This window comes from Silurus meridionalis, chromosome 17 (genome assembly GCF_014805685.1).
Source record: "Silurus meridionalis isolate SWU-2019-XX chromosome 17, ASM1480568v1, whole genome shotgun sequence".
Classification (NCBI taxonomy): domain Eukaryota; kingdom Metazoa; phylum Chordata; class Actinopteri; order Siluriformes; family Siluridae; genus Silurus; species Silurus meridionalis.
In genome coordinates, this window is record NC_060900.1 from 22,043,632 (window position 1) to 22,057,319 (window position 13,688).

Below are 13,688 nucleotides of genomic sequence, written 5' to 3' on the forward strand. Positions count from 1 at the left end.
AAGTTCTGTTTTTCTAATTTGGCTGAGGGTAAATTGAACTGAGGATTGTATGATGAAATCAAGAGCTATGATGCATCCTCACTAGCTCACCAGGCCATCCTGTCTGCACTTAAACCATCAATAGACCTCTGCGCTCGCACTCCACTGAATATACATAATCTGCATTATTTATGCTACATGCATGTCTGAAACTTGTGCAGCACCTCCCCCACGGTCAGCATACTACACAAGAATATGAGAATCACGTACTGTACAAGGTGGTGGAGCATGTTACAGCAACGCAGGCATTGTACTGTATTTGTATGCTCTGTATGCTGGAAAGCTCTGACAGTAAAGCTGACCCGATCTTAAAATTACCATCTAAACCACATTGAACTCTGTACCTCCTTCACTGGTATGTGTAAGGAATTTCTTTCTGACAATGGCATGAATGGTGTGTGGAAGTTCACCTAGTGGGCGGAACCCGAGTTTTTTGTCTGGGATGGGAGCTGCTCGTGGGCGTGGTTGTAGTGCAGTGGGCGTGGTCAGGAGGGGAAGCCTGTAGGTTTATAGGCGAGCGCACGCGCTCCTATTCACTACTGCAACCAGCTGTGAGCGTGGGGTGATAATATTAGACTTTATATAATATAGAAAAAAACTTTCGTTTTCTTTATAGGATTAAAATATGACGCAAACGAATAGATTCTTATTTGAGCTTGGGGCGCACATTAAACGCCTTGAAGAATATTCTAGTTTATTTATAAGCAGCCATGTTTTACTCTAAAGTGGCTTAATTTACATTTTTGAACATAAATAGGCATTTGGAGTTTTGTGGAATTGACAGTCGTAAGTTTTTTTCAGCGAGAAAGTTGTGTTTTTAAGATTTTATAATTATATCTGTAATATATATTTTTACACACATATATATATATATATATATATATATATATATATATATATATATATATTTATATAAGAGCGCGAGTATGGATGCCGGGGTGACGGCTCCGTGCCTCGCTCCGAGCAGCGGGGAAAATATACAAGCTCCCAAACATCTGTGGAAACAACAGGACCAAGTGACTCTCCAGCCTCAGTCCCAGGCTCAGGTTCACGTTCAGGTGCTCCAGTCGCAGCCGTGCCACGGAACGCGGAAGAGCCACCGAGTGAGACAGCGCGGCTTCTCGGATAACGAGAAATACCTGAGTCCGCGGACGATGGAGCGCACGTACGCAGTGGACACCGGCGGTCGCCCCGGGCTCAAGAAATCCAGGATGTCCTGGCCGTCGTCCTTTCAAGGACTTAGACGGTGAGACGCGGACTTCCGCCCCTTTTCTTTTATCCGTGTCGCTTCTTCTTCTTTTTTTAAGCACGTCGACAGGGAGGAATTCTGAGCCTTACTATGAAAAGCGGCTGATGGGAACTTCCGAAAGCTGCATCTACTAACGCGAACGCTCTTTTGCAAAAGCGTTCTTTCGCGAACCGCTTTGAGTCACGTGACCTGCTTAATTGCCAGGTTTCTGTTCTCAGGTCGCCTTCATCACACGCGTCGAGGTTTACCTTGTAGATAAGGATCAGCTTTACTACTAAATAAGTGCTCTATTACATGACTTCAGTTAAGTACCAGTTTCTTTTATTCCCCTCAAAGGTAGACCCACTGTATTGCTCATGTCATTGATTTCCAGTAAGCCACTGCTTCAGGATCAGGGTTGGGAACCTGTGTATTAAAATGTACAGGATATGGAGTACTCCAGAAACCTGGTTAGAATCTTGTGTATTAAAATGTACAGTATATGGAGTACTCCATGAACCCGGTTGAAAACCTGTGTATTAAAATGTGCAGAATAGGGATTACTCCAGAATTAGGATTGGGAGTCTATGTATTAAAATGTCTAGGATACGAAGTGCTCCAGGATCAGGGCTGGAAAAATGTGCAGTAAAATGTACAGGATACGGAGTAATCCGGGATCCGGGCTGGAAACATGTGTATTAAAATGTAGAAGATCAAAGGAACTCAAGAAACAGGGTTGGAAACCTGTGTATTAAAATGTGCAGAATAGGGATTACTCCAGAATTAGGATTGGGAGTCTGTGTATTAAAATGTCTAGGATACGGAGTGCTCCAGGATCAGGGCTGGAAAAATGTGCAGTAAAATGTCCAGGATATGGAGTACTCCAGGATCAGGGCTGGGAACATGTGCACTAAAATATACAGGATACGGAGTAATTCGGGATCCGGGTTGGGAACCTGTGTATTAAAATGTACAGTATGTGGAGTACTCCATGAACCAGGTTGGATACCTGTGTATTAAAATGTGCAGGATATGGAATACTCCAGAATCAGGATTGGGAGTCTGTGTATTAAAATGTATTGGATATGGAGTACTCCAGGATCAGGGTTGGGTGTCCGTGTATTAAAATGCATAGGGCATGGATTACTCCAGGATCAGGATTGGGAGTCTGTGTATTAAAATATGTGGGATATGGATTACTCCAGGATCAGTTCTGGAAACTCTGCATTAAAACGTTCAGGATAGGGAATACGCCAAGTTCACGGTTGAGAGGCTGTGTATTAAAATGTACAAGATATGAAGTACTTTAGGACCACGGTTTGGAGCCCGTCTATTAAAATGCACACGATAGAGGGTACTCCAGGATCATGGTTGAACCTGTGTATTAAAATGTACAGGATATGCAGTACTCCAGGACCACGGTCGGGAGCCCGTGTATTAAAATGTGCACGATAAAAGGGTACTCCAGGATCAGGCTTGGAACCTGTGTATTCAAATGCTCAGTATAGGGATTACTCCAGGATCAGGTTTGTATAAAATTGTGCAGGCTTTCTGGAGTACTCCCTAAACTGCACATTTTAACACACAGGTTCCCAGCTGTGTTTCTCTGTATTATAATATATGGGCAGGTTGTTCTTTGGAAACAACAACGTTTGCTGCATAGGGGTTCATTCGGGAGGATCATTTTGGTTACGTCTGTAACCTGTGGTTGTTTTTTCACCGAGTTATGTCAGGTTGATTAAACCCATGTGTTGGTTTATTAAATTGTTTTAGAGCAGGGAGAATAATACCTCGCTAATAATAAACAATTTAATAGGTTTGTTGTTGTTTTGTGTGGCACAGAAGTATGTCCCAATTAGGACATGAACTAAAAAGCCATTAATATTTATATACATATAAATCTAACAGATGGTACTGCAGTACTGGGACAGGCACAGACAGATTTTGAGACAGCCTTGAGGCTAATAAATAACTGCACATTGTGCTAGCAGGATATTTACTGTGTTGCAGTATGTTTGTACTGTCGTGTGTAAACTACTCTATCGCACAGCTCTGTTAAACTCTTTATTTAAACGGCAAACTATTCACATTTTTTTAAATATTTAATGTAATGTTCTGTGCTCTCACTGCTATTCTGTACTCCACAATTCAATATATAGTTTGCAACTTGTGTTTTAAAAGGGGGATGAAGTCAGTCATAGATGAGCCTAGACGCCAGTTCATGGGCAAATGAGTCCTCTATTTGTGTTTGCGCATGTTTTGTATGCAAACAGCAATAACTCTAGCATGGCAGCTCAATTTGATAAGTACTGTCAAGGGAGGGATGTTTTTATAGGAGTAAAAACATCTTCGATTTCACCTGTTGGCTCGGTTTCAAAGTGTTTAAGACCCTGCTCTGCTTTAATAAGCAAATGCATCAAGGTTATATTGAGCACAAGCTGAAAAGTTCTGTCGCGCTGCCCGTCTTTATGCCAGTAATTGCTTTTTAAGTCAATTCACAATCCATTTACTCATTACGAGAGATGATTTTAGAGAGAATGAACCTGACACTTATTTGAGACACATTAGGTTCTCTGACTCATTAATGACAGTGTGCTAAGATTAAACGAAAATAAATAAATGAGTCCCTGAACATAAATGTCCTTCAGGAATGAGGGGGGGTTTGTTTCAGATTAGAGCATTACAGCATAGCTTTCAAGATAAAAGACCTTCTGGGTAGAATAACTTTTGTCTAAATAAGACAGGGATTTGATTCAGTCCATGCCTTTTCTTGATGATAAAGGTTAGTTCTTTAGTTAGTTCTTGAGTAGTAGCTTGAACACAAGAAGCAATAAAAAAAAAACGATGTACTCGGTTAAGCATAACATTTTATTGACTGGTTAAACTCACACTGATTAACCTCCTATTCCCAGAACCTTCTGACCTGGTCAAAATAATACAGCTATATTTCCTATTAAATATAATATTTACTAAATAATTTCAATGTAAATTAAAATAAAAAAAAGGCTCTATTAGCTAATGAAATGAGAACAAATTTACAATAAAGCTCTGAGTAAAAGTGGCTTTTGTCTTGTAAATTGCCAAATTCAATACTCATTCATTCAAATACCTAAATCATTTATGCCCCACTGTTATATTAAAAAAATGAATTAAACTTTTTAATTTCTTCAACAAGTTCATTAAACATTAGAAAGCAAATCATCCTTGTGCAGTCTGTGCAAAAGAAAGAGTTGCTCAGATTTGATCCAGCTTCATTAATATAAAGTGTGAATGGAATAATCTGTGATATGTACCCTGGAGCGACACACTGATTTATTTTGCGAAATTAAAAACAATGAAAGACCTACATTGTTGGCAACATTGCATGTTGATCTGTTGAGATGATTATATAATTACTTGCACTAGCCTGTGTTATCAGACGGATTTATCATCGGAGATGCCAGTTGAAGCAGTTGTAGTGATGAAATGTAAATCATTAATACTATTATGCACTCGTGTCCAATTCTCACTAATTGCTGCGGATTCTTCGTGTCATTGCAGGAACTTTTGCTGAAAAGTAGAAAAGAAACTGGCAACAGAGAGCGCAGAGGTGTGGACGATGACGTGCATCGCCTTCTGCTATTCTTGTCAAAGCTAAAGCTTTTTGATGTGTTTGAAAAGCCTGAGGTGATGCTCAGTTATTACCGAGCCTTGTTTCTCACCGTGCCTGCTGTGTGTGTGTGTTTGTGTGTGTGTGTGTGTGTGTTGATGCAAGCTTCAAAGTATGACTGAATCGCGCTAAATATCCGCCCTGCATTTTAAGTGCATGTTCGCATGCAGGTTAGTGATTGTAAAAATTATGCATTGTGATTCATTAAATAGTATTGATAAAAAGTATTAAATGCAGAGGATAACAACTGACTTTCAGTTGGGGATTGAAGATGGAATGTCATGTCCATTTATAATTAAAACGTACCTCTGCTTACAATCGCAGACTGAAAAATGATTGAGCTCTTGTAAAGGTGAATCTGACTTTAGTGGCAGGCTTATATAGAAAGATAAAGTGATCTACTTAGTCCCTCAATGCCATCTGTGAGGTGAACAGTTCATATCTGTCAGAATTTATTGTCTAGACTAGGCTAGGACTAGGACACATACTAGTAGTTTATTAGGAACAACTGGACAAATAATCATTTATGCATTTATCTAACCAGCCAGTCAGTTGGTAGTAGTGCAAGGCATAAGATCATGCAGATGTGGGCTGGCAGCTATGGGTCATAATCACATCAATCATTAGAAGGCGGCATCATCAGAATGATTTGACTGGGGCATGATTGGTGCCAGACAGGCTGGTATGAGTGTTTCTATAACTGCTGATCTCCTGGGATTTTCAGACACAACAAGTCTCTAGAGTTTACTCCGAAGAGTGCAATAAAGAAAAAACATTCAGTGTGCTGCAGTTCTGTGGACAGAAACACCTTTTTGATGAGCGAGGGCTCAAGCTGACAGTGTCTCCGATAATAACGCTGGAAGATTGTGGTGAGCAGAAAAGCGTTGAAGAAAAACTAGACATTGGAAAACTGGAAAACTATAACCCGGTCGAATAAGTTTTGATTTCTGGTGAGGCACACAGAGCGTAGGGTCCAAATCTGACCGCATCCATTTATCCAACTTGCCCTATGGCAACAGTCCAGCATGGTGGAGGTGGTGTAATGGTGTGGGGACTATTGTTGAATTGAATTCCATCGTCGACTGGAGAATTGTTATTGACCATGGGCATCCTAGAATGTTTCCAAGATTTTGTGGAATCCATTTTCAGAGAAAAGCCATACTCTGTATTAGTATAGTGTTCTGTTGTGTTTGGTAATACATGGCACCATTATTTTCAGTGCTTGCTGATTATATGTAATAGGTTCAGCAATGTATCAATATGACATGCTATGTGGGTTTTTTTTAAACATTCTAAACATTTGTCTTTTATTATATATCAAAATAAGAGCTACATGACTTTAAAAAGGGATATATTATGGAAGACAGATGGCGGGAAGACTTCTTAACTGGCTGTGTTTCAGTAGCACCAGTGACTAAAGGGAAATCTGTATTCATATCTTTGGGAAGAACTTTGGGAAGAATACCAGTGGTTGGAAACTGTGATTGAGAGTCCACATGCAGGTCATATTCAGAGCTGGCCACTTTAAATGTTAGACATATTCAGTGTTGGTTTATGCCATTTTTTTTTTAGGACTATTTCAGATTGATGCAGGTTACCTGCATGTAGTTCATGCTTTCAAGCTTGTCAGATTTTTCTTGAGCAGAAGTGCCCTTGACAAGAGCAGTGTCAATGACACTACTATCACAAGCACTTTAAAAGCGCTTGTAAAATGGAGAATAGAAAATACAGACAAAAACATGTGTAACATATAAGCAGAACACGGCTTAAAATGAAAACTATAATTGTACTTACGGCCTTAAAAAATGGAGAGTAGTGCGAGAGAATATGCCAGAAAAGTAAACAGCTGCTCTTAAGGTGACTAAGAATGCCATTGTTGGACATGATAAGACTTCAGGAAAAAAGAAAGCAATGGTGTTCCGTGCCTATATTTCAGACACTTGCAGAAACTATGAGAAGGTGCACTGAAGATGCTCTGACAGCTTGTGTTGTCAGAACATGTTTTTTTTTTGCCAAATTATTTTGTTTGCTTTTTTTCTTTCTCCAAATTTCTAAATGTAATTAGACAACAACACAAAAGGCATACTGCTGTTGCAGGATTTGTCCTCAAAATGTATTGTTCAGTCTGTACAGACATCACCTTCTCAGATTTGTTTCAGCAAAGAATACTGCTCTTTTGATTATCTATCTCTCAAACTGTTGCCTGCTGGGACTGAACACTTTTTTCGCTTGGCCGTTGGATTCCCGGCTTCCTCCGTGCTGTCATGTCTATTGATTTCATTGTAGTTTCTCTGCCCTGCTGAGTTTACCCCTATCCAAGCCCAGCTGAGCTTCTGTCACACTGATTCGTTATTGTCTGAGCACAGTACAGAGCAGTCTGAATGCTTCTCTTACACACTGAAAAAATATTTTTTTAAATAGGATACAAAAATAGTACTGGATATATAAAAGGAATTAATTAGATGAAAGCGCCAAGCTTAATGTAAGCCAAGTGTCTGGACAGGTCAATTGCTCTGTATTTGTGGGTCGATCCTGTCTCGCTCACAAGTATAGACCGAGTGCTTTTACAGATAGCATACACAGTTCCTGCTTATAATGGGTAGGTATCGTTGTCAGATAGTGTGGACACAAGATTGCATTTGCAAAAAAAACCCCCCACAAAGCAAAAATAAACGTGGCAGTTGAACCATACGCAGACATAGCATGTGCAGAAATGTAAAAATGTGTTCAGTAATGAGTGGCTTTAGCACGTCTCAGTGGGTTTTCCTTTTATTCTTGTATTCTGATGCCATCTGGTAGAGATGACTCGCACAATCCACCCTTGATTTCATCCACTAACAGATGTGTTTAAAATTGAGTGGAAGTTATTAATTAGACAGGCTGCCCCCGAACATGTGTCTTTCTATTCTATGCAAGCTGCTAAAAGAAAGCTTAAAGGGTGTCTTTAGCTGAGCTTGAGGAAAATCCTTGATTGGTCCAGATCTCTGGGTACTGTCTGTTCTCCATGTGCCGACATAGGTTTCCTCAGGTTTCTCCAATTTCCTTCTACCATTAAAAAAAGCTGCTAGGTCAGTTGGGTATTGCTATTCTAAATCTGCTTCTAGATGTGTATTCTAGTCTCATTACCACTGTTAGTGGGTGTCTCCTGTGACCCTGACCAGGATAAAGTGGTTACTACACATGCATGAAGAAATGGAACAGCTCTTGTTGAAGGTAAAGGTGCAAATTAAATATGCACACCAGTCCCAGTTTCCATGAATGAAAAAAAAAAACGAAGCATCAACAACTTAATAATCAACACAAGGAGGTGCGAATAATACTTAGCTTTCAGTCTTGTTGCTTACCAGTTTGGAAAGATCCATTAATGCCACAATGGAAGCTTTTTTGTTAGTAGCAATTTTTTTCAAATGTATTTATCAAACCTATAAGACGATGATCCGCTGTGGAAGCCAAAAGAAGAAGAAGAAACCTATAATACCAAAATCCCACACTAAAAATAATAATAATCAGTTGACTAATCATAATAATAATTTAAACATTTTACAATTGTAGCTTCAAAAACAAGAGGACGAAGGTCCCTAAACCTAATCCACATTGAGGGAATAAAACCCAGGCAGGTCCACTCTACTTTGTTCAATTTCAGGTCTCAATTACTTTGTTTCCAGCTAGTTCTCATGATGGCTGGGACGGAGAGAAGAAAATAGGTTACCAAGTTGTAAAGGACATTCTGCTCTACTGTATAGTCCTTCAATATGAGAATAATGAGGTTAGTCACATAAAGGCAGATTGAGGGAGCCTCAGTTACTGTGCCATATGGAACAGAACATGCAATCAAAGACGATGGGGAGAGATGGAGCTCAGGGGATCAATACTGCTCCACTTCCTCAGGATCACCCCATTCCCCTATTTTGCCAAGAAACCACCCAATCTTCATATATTCGCACAAATATTCCGATGAAAGAAGTACAATGCATACGGTTTTGTAAACTTGTACTGTAAATGGAGATTTAAGTTTGACTTCCAGATACTAAATGAGTATTCTATTGTGCTAAAGAGCGCCAACTCTGTATTTAACACTTTCTAATATATTCTTAAGCTTCTCAAGTGTCTTTGGTCCTTAGTGGAAAATCCTCGATTTTTTTTGTAGCTGGTGCTACATGGCACAGTGGGGGATTGAGCCAGCTCTAATGAATCCTGTGGACAGACTCCTGAGGTTCTCCTGCATTTTGTTTGTGTGTGTGTGTGTGTGTGTGTGTGTGTGTGTGTGTGTGTGTGTGTGTGTGTGTGTGTGTGTGCGTGCGTGCGTGCGTGCGTGCGTCTGTACATGATGCATCACCACATCCTGTGCTGTTACAAAACACTAGCCAACATGATGTTTGCCTAAATTTTTTTCTTCGATGGATTACAGTGGAGTAGACCAAACAGTCTGGTGATTCATTTTGGACTTAATGGTGGGAACGGCACACACGAAAGAAACCACATTTTTTTTTACTGATGGAATGATGGAATTTCAGAGCTGAATTTACAATATTTTTTTTCTGTGTCACTCTTCAATATGGGAACAGAGAACAAAATGTACCCCTTTGCATGTGTTTTAGTCTTATAGTTTTATATCTTTTAAATCTATAGCCCAAACCATCAGCCAAAAATCATGTATAAACCAGGTATGCACAATTTCTGTCTTTACTGGGCTGGAATGCCTTAGTATTTATGCTAGTAGGTAATTAAAGTAGTAGCTTTTGCTATATGATTGTAATTGGAATAATGATTTACTGTTAAAAAAAAGCCACAGTACATTTATATGGTTGTACCTCCAGGGAACCAAAAATGTAAATGTGAAGGCATTAGGGTGGCCTTTAGGCTGCAATTACACTTTGTAAATGAGTTTTAAAGGCACAATACATTCACTTCTCATTTCATTAAACTACAAAAACATAAATGTCTGTTCTATGAAGAAAAGAACCTGGTACACATTTGCCTACATTTTGAAGTTTGTCTGCTGATTATTTGCCATAATTAGGCTTATTCTGTTGCAGGAATGTTACAAAAGAACAGTGTTGTTATTTTTATTGTACTACAGTGCTGTTAATCTCACTATAATAATTTGTAGATCTCCCTACCTTCAACATACGTGATCCACATATGCATTTACCCAGAACCTGTGTAAAAGAAAAATGCAGTTCAAATTAAGTTTTTTTTAAACTTAATAAACAATAACCTTAACAAAGAAACAGAGCAAACTACTTTTTTAATTGGTTTCTTTGTTTATTTAAGGTTAATTAAGGTCAGTTTGTTTAAATATTAGATTAATTAATTGTTTAAATATTTAATTAGATAACCTATATGAACTGTTTATTTAGTTCATGGCTAAAGTAACATTAATATTCTTATTTCTTAACATTGCCAGTAAAACACCACAGCTATTAATATTAAATCTTGAATTCATAGTAGAAATTAAAAAGGGGCGTGGGTAAAAACCAGAAAGCCAAGACAAACACATGAATGTGAAAAACAGGGAAAACAGAACATCATGAGCATCCAGGCTTAGAAACACACGTTAACATGGACAAGACTTTGCACTGAAACAACCAACATGTAAGAGCAATCATAACACACAAGGAAGCTGAAACACTGATGTAAGACAGGGCCGGAAACATTACATAAACAACAACAACAAAAAAAACTACGTAATACACGAATCACAAAAGGAGCTCAGTTTGTAGAGTATGTGCTTAACAGTGTAGCAGGCAATTCCATTAGAGAACCTATTCATAAAGGTGCAGCTCCTGAAGCAGAGGGGGGAGGTGGAGTGATGTCTTCTGCAAAGCAGCAGGTGGAGCAATGTCCTTAAGAGAGCAGGGAGGTGGAACATTTGTTCTTTTTCAAAAACAATGAGACCAGCTACTAAAGGAATCAGCATGGCAGCTTGTCGAGACCAGGAGCCGATGGCTCAAGGATCGTAGTTGGCTAGATAGTAGCAGGGTCTGGTGGCAGAACATTATCTGCAAATTCTTCAGGTGGGGGCACTATGAAGTCTGCTGAAGTCTGCACAAAGTCAGAAACTGGAGTGCTGCTGTCATCTGCAAAGGAAGGAGGTGGTGCAATGATGTCCTCATCAGAGTCCTCATGAAAATGAGAAGCCTCGTTAACCTTAAGCTTTGTTTTGGATTGAGAAGCTGCCTCATCGATCTTGATCTTTGGCTTGTCTTGGGAAGCAGCTGTATTGACCTTAAGCTTTGGCTTGGCTTGAGAAGCTGCCTCACTGACCTTGATGTTTAGCTTGGCTTGAGAGGCTGCCTCACTGACCTTAACCTTTGGCTTTGCTTGAGAAGCTGCCTCGCTGACTTTGACCTTTGGCTTGACTTGAGAGGCTGCCTCGTTGACCTTCATCTTTGGCTTGGCTTGAGAGGCTGCCTTGTCGACCTTGATCTTTGGCTTAGCTTGAGAGGCTGCCTCGTTGACCTTCATCTTTGGCTTAGCTTGAGAGGGCACCTCGTTGACCTTCATCTTTGGATTGGCTGTGGAGACCATCACCTCTGTCCTGTGCTTGGATGTGGCTTGAGACTTCATTCTTTCTCTATTGCCAGTCGTCCTCTCAGTGTAAGGTCACGGTCATGCAGATTATAACCTTCTCCCCAAAATGTCTAGAGGATGCTTGCACCTGGGCAGTGGAAACTTCTTCTCAGGTGGCGCAACTGTGTTCTCCAGGCTTGAGTGCTATCAGGCAACCAGGTTTTCAGCCAGCTGATGTGCTCTGCTGGTAAGCCGTGTTAAAATGAACCACACGCCGATGCTCTCATCAGGCTCAGGGTCTGCCAAGTGCAACCTCTACACTGCACAGTGCAAGATAAGACTGTCTGGTGGAAACCTGATGCCATCATATTCGCTCAGTGCAACCTAGAGTACTGAAAGCAGGAAATGTACCCAGTCATATGCAGGCATAGAAACAGAGAGGGCGTGACTTACAGGACACGCTAGAGCTCTTTTTACCTTCCCAAACCGTTCTTGGTTGAAGTCTGCTGTAAGGTGTGTGTTTGAGGTGCAGAAGCAGCAGGATGCAAGTGTGTAAGATCAGTATGTAGTTTATTTGTGCAAATCCAGCAATTATCATTAAAGTCCATAGCACGGGTCATAACACATGCAGGTAACATTAAAGTATAATCCATGATTAGAAATGTGAACACAGATGTGGATCAAAACCAGAATGTCAAGACATAAACACAAATGAAGAAATCAGGGAAAGAAGCATCATCATAGGTGAGACTTCTCAGTAAAATAACCGAGCATAATGACCTAAACAGGAAAACTAATCAAGAACAAATACAAAACCGATGAGAGCAATCATGACACATTATGACTCTAAATCAGATCAAGATGGGGTGCAGACACGACGGAAACAAAACAAAACACATAAACCAAGAAAGAAACATCACTCAGGCTTGCAGCATGGAAAGGTGGGGTGGGGGGGGATTCATAGCAGAAATCTTATTGGTCAGAAGGTAAAAGCAGCTTGACAGTAGTTACAAATTTATGTTCCTCATCAAATACATTATTATTCCTATAATAACATCTTGCATAGGGATGGATAGCGATGCTTGTAATAATGGATTTGGCGATAAGTGTTCTGTGAAGAGGCATTTATGTAGAGAAGCAGTCAGGGTTGCAAAATTCCAGACGTTTTCATTGGAATTAACAGGAATTTATGGGAATTCACGGGAATAAACTAGTTAAATTCCTACCCTGCACATTTGTCAATCACATACACACTTACTGAAGGGATAAGGAGGTCACACCTTCTACATGCACTGTGTATTCCTCTATACCATAACACAGATCATTTAATAAATCCTGCACACAAAATAACGTCAGAAAATGTCTATCTCGGCGAGTTTTCCGTGCCAGTATATATAATATAATAATACATACATTTATGTTTAAAACTACCTTGTTCTGTGCATATGGTATTGTGCAAAAAAATCATACTAACAATCAAATTGAAGTCAATTTCTTTTAGCTGTATTAGCATTGCATAAATGTCAAAATGTTTACATTTATGTTTGTATATGATACAGTTTATCTAAACTTACCCAAATTTTTTATTATTTCCCAAAAATGTGCTTAAATTTCCCTAAATTCCTGGTAAGTTTCCAACCTGGTTACTTCCTTTACAGTATTTCTGCAGATTGGCAACCATTTTCTCGCACTTCTTGAGCTTGCTGAACATGGGTAGTAATGGGAGGCTCAAAGAGCTCAAAAATCATTCAAATGTCAAACCCTACCAACTTATCTGTTAGAGTTCTTATCTTAAAAACATCTTTATTCAATGCACCTTTAACCTGTGCAGTAACTATTGCTGGTTTTCAGTGTTGAATCACTGTGCTTGCTCAATAACGAACTAGAATTATATATTTAGCACTTGCCACCTAAAACCTCACACAGTTCTAGAACTCTTATTCTAAAGAAATAATCAAGAGCCAAAGGTTCTCCTCTTCTCCTTTCCCCCTTTGGTCTGTTATGTATAACACATGCTGCTTTCATCACTGATTTATAGTATTGAAACCCTTATCTAAAAATAGGTCTCTGAGTTCTTTCTCGTGTTTCAGGCTGCTTCCTTTCCATAACAAGATAATAATGTAAAATAATATCAAGCATATCCACTATATTTGATTGTGCGTGTTTCAGACAGGAGCAGTAATGTCACCCCCCCTTTTCCACCAAATGCCATTTTAAGGGGGGCACTATTACCCTCAGTGAAATAAAGGTATGCTTGTC

At 39.5% G+C, this 13,688-nt stretch overlaps 1 protein-coding gene across 2 annotated transcripts in view; it reads left to right on the top strand.

The window, feature by feature from the left end:
- The window catches only part of pde4d (phosphodiesterase 4D, cAMP-specific), a 169,526-nt gene that overhangs the window by 25,051 nt on the left and 130,787 nt on the right, over positions 1-13,688 (top strand). Inside the window, exon 1 of one of the 2 annotated variants that reach the window (XM_046870703.1) lies at positions 307-1,285. The exons of the other annotated variant lie outside the window; for it this stretch is intronic. Within the exon in view, the coding sequence (XP_046726659.1) occupies positions 966-1,285 (320 nt within the window). The 5' untranslated portion in view covers positions 307-965. Of the gene's footprint in view, positions 1-306; positions 1,286-13,688 lie in introns of those variants that run through there. 2 annotated transcript variants of the gene reach the window in all.